Below are 18,864 nucleotides of genomic sequence, written 5' to 3'. Positions count from 1 at the left end.
CTGCAGAGCTCAGCAGGCACCTCTCCCTAATAAGCCTGGAAAAGGCAATAATGGATGATGCCTAGGGAAAAGACAAGGGTGTGCAAGTTACCAACTTATTTAAATTCAGAAAGAAGAAAAACTACTTTCCTAGGTGGAAAAACCTCCTAGATTTCCACTGGCACACAGGCTGCTGCTGGATTTGCTCCTGAGCCACCCACACCAGGAGCTGATGCGATGGGGATGATCCCTTCTTTCCTGGAGGTAACTCTTACTGGATCTGGCTGACCTGCTCTGACATCCATCTTCATCTGCAGGGCTTGCCTGAAATTCTCTCAGAATAAAGAGAACAATCTCCCAGGCTGCAGCTCTGGTAAAGTCAGGTCTCCTGAACCCCTGCTCTCCCTGCCTTTGAAGCCTCTCTGCTTCCACCAGGGGGGAATCCAGGTATTTCTGTTCACAGCAAAGGAATCCCCTTTATTTCTTCTTTTAGGAACTTCAGACAAGATGCTGCTACACAATATAAGGTTATTTATAGGTAAAAGTGAAAAGCAAGAAAACCCAGGAATGAACAATTTGAACATTCTTGCTGCTGGTTCCATGAGGTGTGACAGGTGCAGTGGTGAGACCTCTACAGGAGACCCCCAGGGGGACAAATGGGAATTTGAGCCACAGGATATTCCTGTCACTGTCCTGACTACAGGCTGGGACAGCTCATAGAATCCCAGAATGGTTTGGGTTGGAAGGAACCTTAAACCCAGTCTCACCCCCTGCCATGGCAGGGACACCTTCCACTGTCCCAGGTGCTCCAGCCCCAATGTCCAGCCTGGCCTTGGGCACTGCCAGGGATCCAGGGGCAGCCACAGCAAATCTGGGCACCTGTGCCGGGGCCTCACCTCCCTCCCAGGAAACAATATCATCCCACTATCCCATCTAAATCTCCTCATCTTCAGCTTAAAGCCATTCCCTGTGTCCTGTCCCTCCAGGCCCTTGCCCAAAGCCCCTCTCCAGCTCTCTTGGAGCCCCTTCAGGCACTGGAAGGTGTCCAAGTACTTACCAGTTTACTAATGAAACCCAATTAAATTCTGTTTTCTTCTCAAATCCATAAGCTGCAGAAGAGAGCACTATAAAGGTAAATGCAAATACTCCCACAAATCTAACATGAAGAGAAATGTGTGTGAGAAACCATAGATATTGGAGAGAAAAGAGAAAGTCAGAGGAAGATTCACCTCAAAGGAAGCCAGAAACCAACATCTTTTAGCTGATCTAGACTGCTCAGAGGAAGAACCACAGAACCACCAAGCAAAGCAAGTTTGTTATTAAAAAAAACCTAAAAAAACCCCAAAACCTTTAAATAAGCCTTGCAGCACCAAAAAAAGCAGTTTCAGATTGATTCTTGCTACATTCAGTGTACTCAGAAGCACCTTCCCACTTAACAGGAGTTTTATCAGTTTGCTTCTCTTATCTTGATGCTACACCAACAGTAACAGCTTCTCTTTACATTTTAACTCAGGACATGTCAGAGGCAGTGAAATGTCCCCAGAGATGAGACATGAACTCCAAACCTGCAGTCATGAATATGCCAAAATTAACAATGCTCACAAGTCCTTCTGCCAGCATGTTCCATCCCATAAGCAAAGACAGGACTTGGAGACTCCCAGAGTGTCAATCCAAGCTAATTTCAGAAATATTTGATGATGCTTCCTTTTGTAAGCATATGTGATAGTTCTAATTCATTGAGGCTTCCCATATGGTGCATCCCTGTTCTTCTTACTATCAACAGTCAGAGGGGGAAATTTGGAAATAAAGGAAACAGCAGTTCCAAGTTTCTCACAATAACCAGAAAATAATTTGTTGTACCAGGAAAGCTCCAGGATTTGGAACAGGACACAGGATTTTCAGTAGCTTTTCCTCAATGCTGCCCTCCCTGTTAGAGAGAGGGCACAGCTACAGGCCCTGCTTCTGGGAATCACAAACAGGGACTGGCCAGGAGTCAGAAAAGTGGAAACCTGTTTTTTCTCAGGTGTGAAACTCCACAATTTAGGATTAAATTCAGGATTAAATGCTCCCCATGGATCACAACCCACCACTGCTGTTTCTAACAGGACTGTCATGAAAACTGCAAAGTCTAAGCAGGTGTATTTTTTTACCAGAATATTACAAACATTAAAAAAAAAAAAAAATTAATGAAGCCACACCCTTTGTTTTTATGAGAGAGCAGTTACAGTAAATGAAAATACCTGCAGATAGGCACTGGCTGGAGGGCACAATGACACACCTGTCCCACCTACATGGTGCATGGAAAACCAAGCAGAACTTTCAACATTTTTTGTTAAATAACCCCAGAATTCAAGGATCTTGTATAAACATAAGCACATGTGCCAGGCATGGAATACTCCCTCTGCCACATCCCCTCAGTCCCCCAAGCAGACCAGCCTGAACTAATCATTCTGAGCTGCACTTCTGCTTCCCAGTGAGCTCCTCCACCAAGGTGGAACCTGACAAGCATTAAAATCTATGTGAGGATTAAATAAGATTTTATTGTCACATTTAACTGCTTTGTCAGAGATGTACATTTTGCAGGTTTCTGTGCAGAATAAAAATGAAGACGGTGGCTGCCAACCTGTCAATTCTGATTCCAGCATCCAGCCACAGGTGCTCACAGGTGGTGACTCCACAGCAAGGTCTCTGTTCCAGGGATTGCAACACTCCAAAATAAAAATCCATCCAGTTAATGAGAACAATGTAAAATAGTTAAAACCAGAGCACTAGATGTTTAAAGGTGGAAACACTCGGTAGAAGAGTGGCAAATTTAACATCTCATTTTTTCCCAAAGCTATTTCACTTAATTTAGTACAGGTAAGGAGAGGGTAATGAACAGACTTTTACCTATGGATATGATCCAGAAGACTAAAATTTCACTCTGTAAATTTGAGATATTTAAATTTTTTATGCAACTGCTTTGCTGTTCTGGGTGTAAACAGAAGAAGTGGCTATTGATACCTCAAAGTGATAAATGCTGCAGATAACCTCATCTTAAAAGGTGTATTTTCTCATTTACACATCAGGGATAAAGTCCAATAATACAAACTTCTTAGTGGCACAATTTCACATATTTTGGGCAACGTTAGCATACAAGCAGTATTTAAATAAAAGTAAGTGCATCCAAACATGAAATTCTCTAAATATACCACACTTCATTTATCCCAAACGGCAGTTTTCTGACAAGAGCTGTAATTCAAATTAAAATAATCATTTACATGGTTCACCCAGAGGAAAAGAGGTAATAAACCCAGGGGACTCTCCAATCTTCTCCTACCCTATCCCCTATTTATCACATAAAATAACTCATCTAGAAGCATAAATCCAATACTCAGATGCAAATAAAATGCAAGAAGCAGTCTCTGATGTTTGTAATTTGCAGACTCCAAAGTCCAATCATGATGGAATTTACTACTTCTGTCGGTCATTTACTCCTGTATGTGCACTTCATATTTATGCTAAAGGAACACATGAGACAATAAATGAGGCTAGTGTGGCGTAAAGTCATTGTAAACCCAGTGAAACCAGAATAATTCTATTTATGACATTCATCTGGATGATTTACCAGGCATCCCACCCCCCCCACACCCTTTACAGAGAAAAAGGCAACCATCAGTTGAAGTGAGACACATTCTGTTTTTAAAAAAGGTCGAACCAAACCCCTGCTCTGATGAGGGCATGCCCACAGAAGGAGGCTGACCACATCTTTTCCAATCAGGCTTCTCAGAATTATCAAGATTTCTTTGCTTGCAAAGGCCAATTTGGCTTACCATAGAAAGCTATTCTGAAGGCGGCTGATATATTTATTATTCCCTTTCAAAAATTAAAATTCAAGGCATGATAGTGCAAGAGGTAAGTTTTGATTTGAGAACATTATCTGTAGACTAACTGTGCTTAGTTACTACATCCCAATTTATTGTCTTAAAGAAAATATGGCAACAAAAGCTACAAGATCTCTATAAATTTCATTTTGCCTAATTTTACCAGTACATCCATGAACCTCATCAGTATTAGTACAACTTGATTATCCTAATGATTCCATTATAAAACTTGCAAAATGTATCACAAGGTGAATAAACCATCTAGTGCAAGTCTTCTACATTTTGTGTGCACAGTAATCCTGTGTAGTTCATTTCCTCCGGGTTAAATCCCCAAAATCTCTCGGTAACAATTATGAAAAAACAGTGTCATGTGGATTTTTTTGTTTGTTTTCATCTCTATCAAATCTGAGAAGTTTGAGTGTTCCTGGAATCACCATCGGGATGTGCTGAAGGTCGTGACTCCCTTGTCTGTGAGTATTCACTGTCAGAGGACTCTGTGGGTTCAAGCAAATTCTCATAATCACTGTCTTCTGATTCGTCAGCATTGTCAGCGAGCGCTCTTTGGGAAGGTGGCATGGATGCTCCATTGCCAGAATATTTCAATCCTGCAGTTGTGGAAACATAACTGGAAGAACCCACTGCCTGAGGCCGAGGCATGAAGATGCAGGTGCTCTCCAGGAGCCCGGGGCTGCCAGAACTGTCTTGAGTGCTTGTGCTGAAATCCGAGTAGGGCGGGGGAGGATCCGAGACGTCGGAGTCTTCCAGGGTGCAGCCTTCCACAGCAAAGCCAGTGTAGGACACCCGGGGCACAAACATGGGCTCCACGTTATCTGTTGGCATTTGCCTGCTCAGAATGGCCTGCTGCATTCCTGCAAAGCAAACAACAGCGGGTACTTAATGCTTTCTTGGCAACGTGCTCCACACACCTGAGCTGTGACCACCCTCTCCTCTTTCTTTCTGTTTGTTATCAAATGCTCAGCCCTGGCACTGCTTTCCAACTCCAGCACTGGATCCTGTCCTCTCAGACTGCTCTACTCATATTTCACATTCTGATTTTAGGCTTACAGAGTCCTCAATACACTACTCCTGACAACCACATCAAATCTTGGTTAACACTGCATCCTGCTCTTTGAGCGTGACAAACTTCCCTAAATTTGGCAGTGCAGCCATGAGCCTCATCAGGATCAGCACAGCTCAATTATCCCACTGATCCCATTTCAAACCCAAAATGAGTCAGAAAGCAAATAAACTATGCAAGTGCAAACATGCTACACTTTCATGTGCACAGTCATCCTGTACGGATCATTTCCTCCAGTTTAAGCACCCAAAAAACACAGCTACAGGATGTTTCCACAGCCTGTTGCTTTTTCCACATCATCTTTTCTCTGTATTTTTCAGCTCCTTCTCACACCAAAAAGCACCTGTGTTAGGGCTCAGCCTGCCTGTTCCTCTCCACCTGTGTCTTGTTCAGTAAAACTCAACTCACTTTTCATCCACGATAATTGATATTTGATACTGTATCTTAAACATATCACTTTGTACTTTCTCTTTCAGTGCCCCTTGTGCTAGGGGACAATCTCATAACATCTGCAAAGAAATCACCATGTCCCTCAAATTATTATTTTAAAAACTGCACTCACATTAAAAATCTAAATGATGGGATTATAGCTGGGATATAGCAGGGTATCAGAACAGGAATGTGAAAGTCATCTTAAATGAGCTGATTTGGAAAATAATTTGAGGAAGACATGAACAGGAATAAAGAACTGCAAAAGCTGCAGAATGAGGAACACTTGCATCGTTCTGCAGAAAAGAAACTTGATTTATGTAAACTATAAATATCAATATGCATGAGGTGTGCTCAGCTGTGGAGATGCAGGTATGCATCATTTCACTGTAGTTGTTAAAAACACCAGAATATATGTAACTATGAACACCACAGTTTAAAAAATAGGGAAAACTGGAGAAATGCTACAAAATACAAGGACTTGTCAGAGATTTAATAATCATGACCTAAGAGGAAAGGCTGGAATAACTGGAATTAGTAGGGAAGACTGAAGAAACGATTTTATTCTTAAATAAAGAGCCTAAGAGGCTGCTGCAGAAAGGTAAATTTGAGTACTATACACTGGATACAAGGAAAGACTTCCTGGCAGGAAGTTTTGCTAAGCACTGGGAGAGACTGAAGTTTCTGACTGGTTCCTAAGGGGTTATTAACCAACAAACCTGCCAGATCTGACACTGGAATGTGTAAGGTGATGGACACAATGGGATCAGCTCTAATTACTGTAACACCAAACCCCAAATGGAGGGTGAGAGTTCCTTTAACCAAGTCACTGAGATGCCTCTTGGGAATAAAAAGAGCATATTCCCTCAAGTGGCTGCATAACAGCACTCCATTTCTGGGCCACAACAGAACTGCAGTGGGAGATTTCCTGGCATCTGGGAAGTGCACAGCACTCACCAAAGCCTGGAACATCCTGCTATCACAGAACTATTTCAGTGATCTGGCAACTAAAGTCTCAACTGCCTTTTATAATGGAGTGTTTCAGCCATAACCTGTTAACCCAAGTTTTTAAGAACACCAAGCTCTCACACAACAGTCCCACAGGGACTGGAATCAAACTCTCCCTTTTCCTCACTAAAACTGAGGAAATTCTCCCAGCATTGAGCAAGTGAGGGAACAGAAGGCCAGATTCAGTAATTAACTACTCACATCTAAAAATACTGCAGAGCTCCAAGCTGCATGTTTTCCTGTTTCAGCCCTCTCACATGATTCTCTGCTCTGGCATGAATTCTCAGTCCAGCATTTGCATCTCCCTGGTAGTACCAGAGTTGAGCACTGACTGCTCTTCCTCCTCCTCCCCCAGCCTTTCCCATCTGTGCTGGGACCAGCTCCAGTCACACTAAATACCCACCTCTGCTTCCCCATAGTAGCAGTTCCCTGCCTACTTCATCTCCAGCCAAGCAGGAAACAGCAGTGACTCATTTACTTCCACCTTTTAAATGGTCCTGGGCTAATCCTGGCTCTGTTACCTTATCTTTGAGGTTCAGAGAAAGAAGAACTTGGACTGACAGATCAAACTGTGCACTAAAATGCTCATGTGATAACAGTGCCTTGCTGCCTGGAGAAAATTAAATTCCAGTGACAGCATTGCACAGTTTAGGGTGTTCACCCACCTAAACCAGCTTTTTGTCACACACTGCTTTAGGTAACAGGATACAGAAATAATAAAAAACACCTCACAGCTAAAATGACAAAATTTCCTTATTTGCTTATCATTTCAAAACATGGGTAAAAAGAGGCAGTGTTTGCTGAAATGTGTCATTTGCTTATGAATCATTTAGGTTTTTATCTTACTTCCCATTTGCCTATTCTCTGCCACTACCCTGTACCTTCAGTCTTCCCTTGCACTCACAAATTCAATTAGATCAGCAGTGCCTCTTTGGAAAGAACCAAGTGCTTCACAAAACCTAACTACTGCAAACCAAAGTCTCCTGAGGCCACACTCCGTTTTTAGGAAGGAGGGACAGTGTGACAGTCAGCCAAATCTGCTCACATAGCAAGGCCCACTGATTCAGGAGATTATGAAGCAGCAAAATAAGATTAACAACACCTACAAAGATTTACTTCAACACTTAAAAGTGGTATTTCAGTGCTGAACATCTTCACCACTAAGTCAGCAAATGGGAGTGGGAATAAAGACACTATAAAACCATGGATAGCTCCTGGCCTGTCAGCACAGTACCCTGCTTCTTTCCTTCAAAAAGAATCTCTTCAGTTTTTAGCTTTTTTTTCCCACTTTTCCTACAACTGATCTCCTCCTGTGTTATTTCCAGAACTGAATTGCTCATTCTTTCTTTACAGTGTTGTCCTCCTATATTTTAAGCTTGCTAACACTGGATGATTCCAGCAGAAATACCTGCAACACACATTTTCACAGCTCAGGACATTCAACATAAATCCATCACATTGCCCTTCCCAATGGAATGTTTTTTCCCATGAGTTATCAGCAATACAATAATTATTTTAATTCCACAAAACCTTTTCTTCTCACAACATCTGCTTCTGGAAAAAAAAAATAATGAAAAGGCAACTTACTTATTTCTTCTTCTTTTTCATTCTTCTTTTGTGCGATTTGCCTTTTTAACTTGTTTACATCAGCTTGAAAAGATTCAACAACACGTTCACTTTTTTCTACATCTATACAAACTGCCTGGGAGAAAAATGTAAGATATGCTAAGATTGGGCAAAAATATAGGAAATAGTTTCAGGACAACATTAAGAACTACCAGACAAGAAGCCACTGAAGCACAAAACGAAAAGCAGGATTGAACTGTAGCAGAAATACTCAACCTCAAGATTGATTTCTTTACTGGCTGTTGCTGCATTATAGGAAAAGCATTTCCAAATAATTCATGATGACAGAAGATTCGTAGTAATAAAATGTGTTGGTTAGTGTCCCATCTCTGGAATTGTTCAGGTTGGATGGGGCTTGGAGTAGCCCAGGACAGTGGAAGGTGTCCCTGCCATGGCAGGGGGTAGAATGAGATGAGCTTTAAGGTCCCTTCCCACCCAAAGCATCCTGTGAAATTAAGTATTGATGATGATCACTTCCAGGGATGGTGATTCTACCACTGTCCTGAACAGCCTGTTACAATGCCTGACAGCTCCAGGGAAAAAACTGTTCTTCCTCTCCAATCTAAACCTCCCTTGGTGCAACTTGAGATGGTTTCCTCTCCTCCTGTGAATTGTTACCTGGGAGAAGAGAGCAACAATGTCTCCCCTCAGCCTCCTTTTCTCCGGGCTTTCTCCCATTTCCGTTTTTCCAGACAGTAATTGAAACAACAGCAGGAGCACATAGGATGCTCTTGGCAAGAACAGCAATACAGAACAAGGCCTTTAGCTAATGGAGACATCTCTGAAGAGAAATTGTTCTATTCCCTGAAGCTGCCGTGTGTGCCTTACCCACCTTCCAAAGGAGGTTGGAAGGTGCAACTTCCCAGTGAGAAAGAGCAGCTCCCCGTGTGCAGGCAGGAGCAGGGGATGGTTGGAGGGATGACTCCTTGCTCCCTGCTCCAGGAGGCAGGCAGCAGAGCTGAGCTGGAGCAGGGACACGAATCCCCCCAGGGCAGATGCAAAGGGAAAGCCTGGGAACAAGCTGTGACTGCAGCACAATTAGCAGATGTGTGAGCTCCCGGGGCAGCACAGCTCCACTGCTCTTCACACAGCACAAGCTGTGAACTGACAAGCTCACAATGAGCTGAGCTGACACTCGAGGCATTTTCAGATGCTTTGGCACATTTGGAGCAGGATTCACTCATGCTCCACACAAAATGTTCACAAGTTTTAACTAACAGATGGTGCTCTGCTCATGCTCCATACCCAGAGCCAGGAGTCATTTTTAAACCTCTGCAAATCCCTACAGCCTTCAGCAGGGCTTCTCTTCACTGCTAACCCTTAAAAATGACTAACACTTCCCATAAATCACTAAGTATTAAATCATTTACTTGCAAAAGAGAAAAAATTGGTGCTATTTATACCAACCACTTTCACAGAAACCACTGCAAATGCTCACATTAAACAGAAATGAAAACATTTAATTTTAAAGTCAGTCTTATTTTCCTACAGTTCATGATAACTGTTTATGAGCTCAAGAAATCTCCATCTCCTCCACTCCTGCTTTAACCAAAGGATGAATAAAAAATGCCACATATATGGACCAATATGGAGTAAAGGATGTTACCTGTACTTTTTCCTGAAGTGCATTATAAACCTGATAGATAGCCCTGATGTCCTTCATTACTCCATCTTTGTCAAAAAAATCAGTACTAAAAATGGAAACAAAGCAGAAATCATTAGTGAGAAAAAAAAAATACAGGTTTCTAGCTCATGCTGTCTTTGAATTCCTATTAAGCAGTCTATCACTGTATTTTTAAAATGTATCTTATTGTTAATATGCTATTTTAGCAATAGTATATTGCTGAAAATGTACCATACTGTCATAAACAAAAATTTGGACAGCAGCATATTCAATACCAAAATTCCTTCTGGAACAATAAAGCCTCATTTGAATGAGATTAAACTTGTGTCAAAATCTTTAAGCTTGTATAATTTCATTGTTAACAGCCAGAAAAGCTACTTTGAATTTATGGCATTTAATTGAAAATATTCAAGAAAAACATCAAGAATTCCATGCTTCTGAGACAGAGTTGAAGTGCACACAGAATTCTTTGGGGAAGGTGGGTGGAAATCAAGTCAGAAGCTTCCAGCCAGAAGGGCCCCAGAATGGACTAACCACACCAACTCTGTTTTTCTCAAGAGTGCACTGAATTCCCTTGGTTCTTCTAAAAGATCCAATTCTAACCAGAAAAAAAAAAAAACACACTGGGAACTGACTGCTCTCCTCCAGAACTGGTTCTTTGCTGCTGAACATGCACATTTGTACTGTTCTCTCTGAGGTACAGAGTGTAGAGCTGGATGACTACTTATTTAAAAAGGAAAAGTCCTTACCCGTGTTCCTTAATAACTTTGGCATAATTCTGAGAAGTATTTGGCACTGAAGAAACTTTGTATTCCTGTTGACTAGTGTTGCCTAGATTAGGAATAGTAAGTGACACCCTTTGATTATACCTGCAGAGAAAGTTCAAAAAGATTTCTTAATTAATTTGAAAAAGGTTCATTACAAAGGCCTTGATATTATCCCACTATTCTGATGATCAGAACTCTAATTTTAAAGCTTCTGCATTAGGTTTATTATAAAAGTAGCTGAATATTACAAGTTGTGTTCAAAATAAGTGCAGGATCAAAAACCCTTAATACAGAGCTACCTCTACACCTCCCAGAACCTTTATATTGTGCAAACTACCAGAGATACATTCAGATCCACTAGAAGAAACATGGTAGTGACGACTGATGTCTCTTAAAATAGATTTTTTTGTCTGATGATTTAGAGATTAAAAAGAATTTTTGCTCACACTAATTTTAATTTATAGATTATTTGCACAAAAAACCCCAAAACAACTGTCATCATTAACAAGCATCCCAAGACACCATTAGACAAACACAAAGCTTTCTTTAAGGGCAATTGTAGAAACTCCTAAATAGTTTAAAGAACAGCAGTAAAAAGCAGAACAAAGAATGAGGACTGGTGTGCTTACCTTCGGTTTGGTCTAAAAAGCACATATTCTAAAGCATGTGTTGAGTTATTTGCAGTGGAAATGAAGCTGAAGAGGAGGAAGACAAGATCAGGCACTCCAAGGATGTGTGTCAGCTGTTTATGGATGATGTGCTCTCTGTATGACATCTGCTGCTGAGTGTTTCTCCTAAATCTGTACCACCCAATAACGTTCTGAAATTAAAGTACATCAGGAAAAACCCACAGTGTTACCTGAGAGACACAGATTTACCTTCTGAGAATAAAGGGGCTGAAATTGTGGTATCACTATCACCCCTAAGCTTTAGGACAACAAAACAAACTGAATTCCTGGAGATTTAAGTTTGAGATGGTCAATACAGCCCTATACTTTTGGAGACCTACACTTAAATCCTTTGCATTTCTTCAGGGAAATTAGACATTGCCCCCAGTTTAATCTAAGCACCACAAATCCAACAACTTCTGTACAGGATAAGCCCTGGATGAAAACAAACCATCAGATTTGTGAAGGAAAGTATTTATTCTAGTTAACTACCTTTTTTTTTTTTTTTTAATTTGTTTTCCAAATTCGCTCTTTCTAATGCCTACAACAGGAGGAAAAGATAGAAAACTTACTTTTCTTCGGTCTTTGAGAATCCTGTCCAAACTCTCCTCATTAACTTTGCCTGCATAGTCATAAAAGCTTGAACAAAAAGGAAGAGAGAAAGGTAGGTACACAGTTTATACACACATATTATACATAAAGTAAATAATTTATACTTTGAGTGTTCTACAAGTTGATGGCATTCTAGACAACACAAAGCAATTTTCAGAGCCTTACTCTTACCAACACAAATGCACTGTGCAATTGTATTTTGACCTGCATTCTGTAAAACCTTGCTTTGATAATTAGAAGCCTAGCAGCCCAGAAGAAATGAAAACAGAACCATTTTAGATGCAACTCCAAATCAATTTCTTGAGCTTCAATCCTGCCACTGCACTCACATGGCTGGATTCTTGAAGCCAAAAGAGCAATAATTCAAAGTATCACAGTCTTTCCATATGGTTCTGCTTCCACAGCTGAACCCAAACCCTGGCATGTTGTAGTCTGTGGACATGACAAATTTAGGAATTTATAAATCTACCTATGCAGACAGGTTTAGAAACTCAGGTAGATCAGAGTGCATGATAAAAGGAAAAACATTTGAAAATAGATTCCTCCTTGGTCTCTTTCAGGAGCTGACACTAACACCTAAAGCAGTGCAGGAAAACACTCTGGTTAGGGCTCCATGACTTCAACTTTTGGGGGGTTTGGTAAAACACCACCAAATCCTGAGCTCAGTGCTTGGCTGGTAAATAAGGGTGGAAATACTACTTGCTTCACGGTGTAAGTTGCTGGGAAAACTCAGACTGCAGCTAATGACAAATTTGAGACACTATGTAATATCTGCACAAGTTTTTCAATTCCTGTTTGCAGTATTTATTTATAATCCTGGTATACAGTGGATATTGAACACTTTCTCTGTGTGTGCTTTATAGGAATAACCAACAGCACACTCTGATCCTGATAAAAAGTGTACAAGTTATGAGAGTTTCTGCTGCTGTGCAGTAAATGAATTCATCAGCTTTCCTGAGCAGTGCTGCCTGCTCCCCTTCCTCCATCAGCTCTGGCACTAACAACCAATTCCTTGCCTGGGGGAAGCAGGGAACGTGATCAGGGTGGATATGTGCTGCACAAAGCATCCCTGGGATCCAGGAGGAGCTGACCAGACACTGGATATTACCTCCATGTGTGGAGTCTGCAGCATTCACATCACTGGGTTAAGAGCATCCTCTCTGTAATTATCAGCCAGCAAGGGACTGACTGCAGCTTTTCTCTTTAATGCAACCAGTGTCAATCATAATGTCTAAGCTACTGTGTCTTCTTAATTGGCTGGAAATCTCTCAAGACAAGAGGAGATTAATTGGGAATTCCTTCTCAAAAGGAATTCTAGACAGTGCTTTAGAAGCCATCACTGTGTAACAAGTGAAGACTTTACAGAAAATCTACATGTAAATAGATGGAAGCTGTAAAATAGAATATTTAGCACCATATTTAATTTAAATTCTGGAGTTCAGGAGCTCAGAAGGCAAAAATAACTAGAAAGCTGAAAATTTGACAATAATTAATTGGTGCAGGCTGGTAGCACTAAGCACAAACCAGCTTGTTAACCCAGCAAGTCACCTGGGTTAGGGAGCACAGGAATGCTGACCCACAAGCTCAGGCAGAGCCAGCCTAAGATTACAATAATTTAAATTGATTTTGACATTCATCCTCATCATCAGAGTGATATGAGCTGACCTGACTGCTGCCTTCCTCCACCAGCCACACAAGATGGAAAGCCAAAGAGAGAGAGAGAAATAAACCCCTTCCAAGCTACACTAAAACTGCAGAGTCCTACTTTGATTGTCGTGGTTGGTGCCATTTCTGTGTGTTTCTGTAAAACCATCAGATAAGCAAACACTGGTAGGGACATTTGAAATCCTAATATATTGCAGGGAGCTCCCTATTTTTATATTCTGCAGCCACCACAGCAAGACAACAAAAGAAGCTTACCTAAAGAGTTTTGAACAAGGCTCATGGTTATGGATTTCTGAAACAACAAACAAACAAAAAAAAGTGACATATGTCCAACTGCTCCAGGCAAAGAGAAATTACAGTGGCAGATCTTGCATGAACTTTCCACATCAGAACTACTGAGCAAGAAACATTTGTGTCAGACCACACACTGCCCTTAATGTCTCAACGCTTGATGACACAGCACCATACTCAGAAAACTGCCTTCACTTTATAATTTGTCCTTTTACATAGAAAATTATTTTAATAAGCAAGGCATACACTTGTTCAGATACACAGAGATTTATTTGAGCCTCAAATGCACACTTTTGATATTATTTGATAGTTACAGACTCCTCATTTCTGATTTTTGTTTTCTTTTTTCTACACCTTTCCACAACAGCTTACTTGCATCCATATACACTGTTTTTACAGCAGCAAGAAAAACAAAGGGGATGGGAAAGGGAACCACTGAAATATTATATATTGTAGTGTTTCAAGAGGCAAGGCAAATATAATCACTAATGAGAAAAGAGGTTAAAAGCAATTTCAAAACATTTAGCTGCAGTTTATAATTCTGTTATACAAAATATTAAAAAGTCAAGGCAGTGATTTTTCATTGAAAAGGTCGTGATAAATGCTAAGATGCTTATTTAATCAGCAAAGGTTGTAACATGCCAGCAATCTCAAAGGAGAGTGAGAAAAGAGTAAAAATGCAATCTTGCATTGTCTTGCCAACACCAAGCATGACTTATTTTTTCAGAGGCTTGGAGCAACCTGGTCTAGTGGAAGGTGTCCCTGCCCATGGCAGGAGGTGGAACAGGATGGGGTTTAAGGTCCCTTCCAACCCAAAGCATCCTGGGACTCTGTGATGACACAGCACAAACACTCCCAGCTCCTCCAGCAGAACCCCACTGCTCAGCAGTAACTTTGCTCAGGCTCTGCCTCCCTGCAGTGATTCACCACCTGCTGCTCGGGGCTGCCATCCCAGCAGAGGCACCAGGGGATGGATCACAGCCCCCAACAGCAGCAGCCAGCACACATCCACATCTCAGCTTGTTTGGTGTCTATCACAACAAGGCCCTGAGCAGCCACTCCAGGCACACTGCCTGGGAAACTGCACATTCTCACTGGCAACAACTCCTCAGGATGCTGCTGTTAGAGTTACTGACTCCCTTTTTTTGATATAAAATTGTATTAACCCTAATATTTTCACACCATCATGCAGGCATCTATGGAAACAATCTGCTAACAAAACCTGTAAGGACAATTACTCCAGCTTGGAACAATTCCTTCCAGCAAACACACTGAATGCAACAACATCCTTGATTCTTGGGTGATGATGTTGCTACACAGACCTCGTGTTTTGAGAAACAGGAAGCAAGAACCCTCCTCTTCCCCCTCCTGCTCAGACCCCAAGAAGCAACCAACATTTTAAATTTATATGTATCCAGTACTCATACTATGTATATATGTATATATTTAAACACCACCACTAAGGAGACACAAAAGAAAGTTAAAAGTCATCTGTGACAACAGTGACACAAAACTGTCAATCTCATGAGTTGAACTGGGAGTCCAAGAATTAATTTTGATGAATAAATATTGAAGTAAAAATGGCAAATTTAAAAAAATATCCAGAAGGTCTTCAGGAGTGGGTGATTTCCATTTTCATAAAGTCACTGTAGCCAATAATGTGACAAAGGGGTGATTAAGGGAGCAATTTTTATCACCATAAACACTTGGTTTAGGAAACCAGGCCAAGGCTGCAGGTGGTGACATCACTGCCAACAATAACCAAGATCAGTGACCACTGAAGAGCAAGGTCTCATTAAAAAACCTAAAAATGACTGGCTCTGTCAGTTTTGTCTGAACACACAGAGCCATCAGCAACACTCTGATAGTGATTATATGCAAACACAAAAATGCTTTGCCTTTATCTTCTGTAATTTAGCTCATATCTGACACTTCACAGTCAATTTACCACCCATGTTCTCTTAGGAATAACCAGAACAGGAAACTGCTCAACCTTCTGGAGTCCAGAGCACAAAACCATCACCACTGCAAGGTGAGAAATCTCTTGGGATGTAACATGGTACCACTGCACATGTTCACAGATCACCTGTTTTGTGTCAGAATAACAGCTGAGAGTCAACCCAGAGCTGTTTGTGTTTTCACTCAGCTTTATGCACACCCTGCTTTGTCATCTGGGATCACATTCACAAAGCCAGGTATTTAAGGGGGTTTAAATATATTTTAACAGCTGATTATATATTCAGAACCATAAAGGCAGTTTCTTCCAGGGCTTTCCTACTTTCTGTGAACCAAACATGCAACAGCTTCTCACTCATGTCTAAAAAGATCTTCAACCAACATTTAACAGCAAGATCTTTGATCTTTGTTCAGTTTTCACAACACATGAGCTGTACAGAACTTGTGCTTATCAACAAATTGTCTGACAAATATTCCTTGTCCAGTCCTGCTGTGACATTTTCTGATGTCACCAACTCCCAGCCATCCATCCAAATCTGCTACTGAAAATCCACCCCTTTCAGAAACAGTAAATCAAGCAATGAATTAATTTTATTTTGAGCACATGCTGTATTTAGGCAACTGTATCAAGCAGGAAATTCCCCACAGAAATTTCTCCATCATGGAATGCAGACAAATATCTTCAATAAAGAATGTTTCTTCCTAATGAAAGGAGGCCCATAAAACCTCTGTAACTTGAAAAGATTTGTTTCCTTCCCTCACATCTCAACCACAAACACACAGACACTGGGGCAATCATGATCCTGAAAGTCTGACACTCCCTGTGATGGTCTCACACAAGAAACAATTCTTAATGAAACCTCCAGAAAACATGAAACCTGAACAGTGCCTATTTCAGAATGACCCAAAGTTACATCACTTACCTATCACTTGTAAAAATTCAGTGTTGCTGATCTGTGAATCACTAATGCTGAAAGTCTCTTCTTGTCTCACCTCTCCCAGCAGAAATCCTTCCTGCAATTTTAAAAGAAAAAGATTAAAAATAGAAAAAAAAAATCCACTATAATAGTCGTTTACTGTAACTTTCTTAGCTTCAAACTGAAACAAAGATGAAGTTTGAAAGACACATCTGAGCTGCAGTGGGTATAAACTGCCCTGAGGTTTTACCAAAGCTGATTTTCTACTTTGCCAGCATCCTTTTACAACACTACAGGGATGGATTGTCCAAAAAGAACATTCTACACACAACTTACTCAAGGCAAATGCATCACAAAAAGGAGGGCTCTGCCCCAGCCCCAGGGGAAAGAGAAGACTGATGCTCAGCAAAGCCAAGGGAAGAGGAGTTTAAAGATGCAAGGACTTCACAAATTTTAGCGTGGAGATTGAGCTGGACCCTGAACAACACCATGGATTGCAAAACCCAGAAGACAATTTAAAAGTAAGGCAATTTTAAGGTTGATTAATTTATTCTCCATCCCTACCCAAAATGAAGAAGGAGACTGAGCTGGAATCAGGAGGTTTTGGCACAAGGTGCAGAGGAAAAGAGCAAGCTCAGGCTAAAAAAGTGCCAACAAAGCCGAGGGACTCGGGAACACCCCGGCTCTGCACTGCGCCCGGGGTCAGTCGCAGCTGCTGGAAAGCCGCTCATGGAGCTCTTACAGGAGCCTTTTCCTCCCACAGTCCGTGTGCTGCGGGAGCCCCACCCCGCGGGGAGCACCCCGGGCACCCCACATCCCGGGGAACAGCCCGGACATCCCACAGGGAGCACCCCGGGCACCCCACATCCCGGGGAACAGCCCGGACATCCCACAGGGAGCACCCCGGGCACCCCACATCCCGGGAAACAGCCCAGACATCCCACAGGGAGCACCCCGGGCACCCCACATCCCGGGAAACAGCGCGGACATCCCACAGGGAGCACCCCGGGCACCCCACATCCCGGGAAACAGCCCGGACATCCCACATCCCACAGGGAGCATCCCTGGTACCCCACATCCCGGGGAACAGCCCGGACATCCCACAGGGAGCACCCCGGGCACCCCACATCCCGGGAAACAGCCCGGACATCCCACATCCCACAGGGAGCACCCCTGGTACCTCACATCCCGGGGAACAGCCCGGACATCCCACATCCCACAGGGAGCATCCCTGGTACCTCACATCCCGGGGAACAGCCCGGACATCCCACATCCCACAGGGAGCATCCCTGGTACCTCACATCCCGGGGAACAGCGCGGACATCCCACATCCCACAGGGAGCATCCCTGGTACCTCACATCCCGGGGAACAGCGCGGACATCCGACATCCCACATCCCACAGGGAGCATCCCTGGTACCCCACATCCCGGCGGCGGCAGCATCCCTGGTACCCCACATCCCGCCCCGACACCCCACATCCCGGGGTGAGCATCCTGGGGACCCCACATCTCGGGAGAAGCACTCCAGACACCCCCACATCCCAGGGAGCAGCGGGACACCCCCCATCCTACACGGGAAGGAACAAACCAGGCACCCCATATTCCGGGGACCCCACGGAGCATCCGGGGCACCCCACATGCCAGATACTCCACATCCCGCGGAGAGCCGCCCGGACGCCCCACATCCCATCCGGACTGCCCACATCCCGCCCCGCTGTGGCTGCCTGTGGCCGCCCCCGCCCGCTGTGACCCGCGGCCGGGCCCCACCGGCGGCGGCGCGACCTGGAAGCTCCGCAGCGCAGCCGCCGGCCGGGGTGCAGCGTGAGGGAACCCCGCGGGCCCGGGGCGGCGGCGGGGGGCACGTACGTGGTCGGCGCTGCTGTTGGCGCTGCAGTAGCACACGGAGCTGAAGGTGTAGCCGGAGATGGACGCCGCCATGACGGACACACCGCCGCCGCCGCCACCACGGCGCACGCGCGCCGGACGCACGCCCGCTTCCGGCGGCGCCGCGGGGCGTCGTGGGTAGTGTAGTCCTGGGGGCACAGTGGGTACCTGCACGGGAAGGGTGGGAAACTGTATTAGCGAGACATTGGACTGTTGAGTTTGGAACAGACCCCCGAGCCCGAGGAGCCCAATCTGTAACCGATCACCACCTTGTCACCCAGCCCAGAGCACCGAGTGGCACGTCCAGGGGTTCATTGGACACTTCCAGGAGTGGGGACTCCTCGCCCCTTCCAACATTTAACAAGCTGTTCTATGAAGAAATTCCTTCTCACGTCCACCCTAAGCATCCCCTGCCCAGCCTGAGGCAGTTCTCTTCCTCCTGTCCCTGTTCCCTGGAGCAGATCCTAAATCCCCCCGGCTGTCCCCTCCTGTCAGGG

At 43.4% G+C, this 18,864-nt stretch overlaps 1 protein-coding gene across 1 annotated transcript; it reads right to left on the bottom strand.

Moving 5' to 3' along the window:
* Positions 1-2,499: 2,499 nt before the first annotated feature.
* Positions 2,500-18,458, bottom strand: ABRAXAS2 (abraxas 2, BRISC complex subunit). The gene is made up of 9 exons (XM_056494850.1): positions 18,350-18,458; positions 16,490-16,580; positions 13,575-13,611; positions 11,615-11,681; positions 11,004-11,194; positions 10,357-10,476; positions 9,590-9,674; positions 7,945-8,059; positions 2,500-4,711 (listed from the first exon to the last, which is right to left on the bottom strand). The coding sequence occupies exons 1-9, from the start codon at positions 18,419-18,421 to the stop codon at positions 4,242-4,244; spliced, it is 1,248 nt and encodes a 415-aa protein (XP_056350825.1). The 5' UTR covers positions 18,422-18,458; the 3' UTR covers positions 2,500-4,241.
* Between the last annotated feature and the right edge of the window lie 406 nt (positions 18,459-18,864).

This window comes from Oenanthe melanoleuca, chromosome 6, assembly GCF_029582105.1.
Source record: "Oenanthe melanoleuca isolate GR-GAL-2019-014 chromosome 6, OMel1.0, whole genome shotgun sequence".
Classification (NCBI taxonomy): domain Eukaryota; kingdom Metazoa; phylum Chordata; class Aves; order Passeriformes; family Muscicapidae; genus Oenanthe; species Oenanthe melanoleuca.
Note: the sequence above shows the minus strand (reverse complement) of the source record. Positions and strands in the feature narration are given on the sequence as shown.

Coding starts and splice junctions, on each gene's coding strand:
- ABRAXAS2 (XM_056494850.1), bottom strand. CDS start 18,421: ATGGCGGCGTCCATCTCCGGCTACACCTTCAGCTCCGTGTGCTACTGC. Junction 16,581..18,349: donor CCAACAGCAGCGCCGACCAC/GTACGTGCCCCC, acceptor TTAAAATTGCAG/GAAGGATTTCTGCTGGGAGA. Junction 11,195..11,614: donor TTCTCAAAGACCGAAGAAAA/GTAAGTTTTCTA, acceptor CTTTAATTTCAG/AACGTTATTGGGTGGTACAG.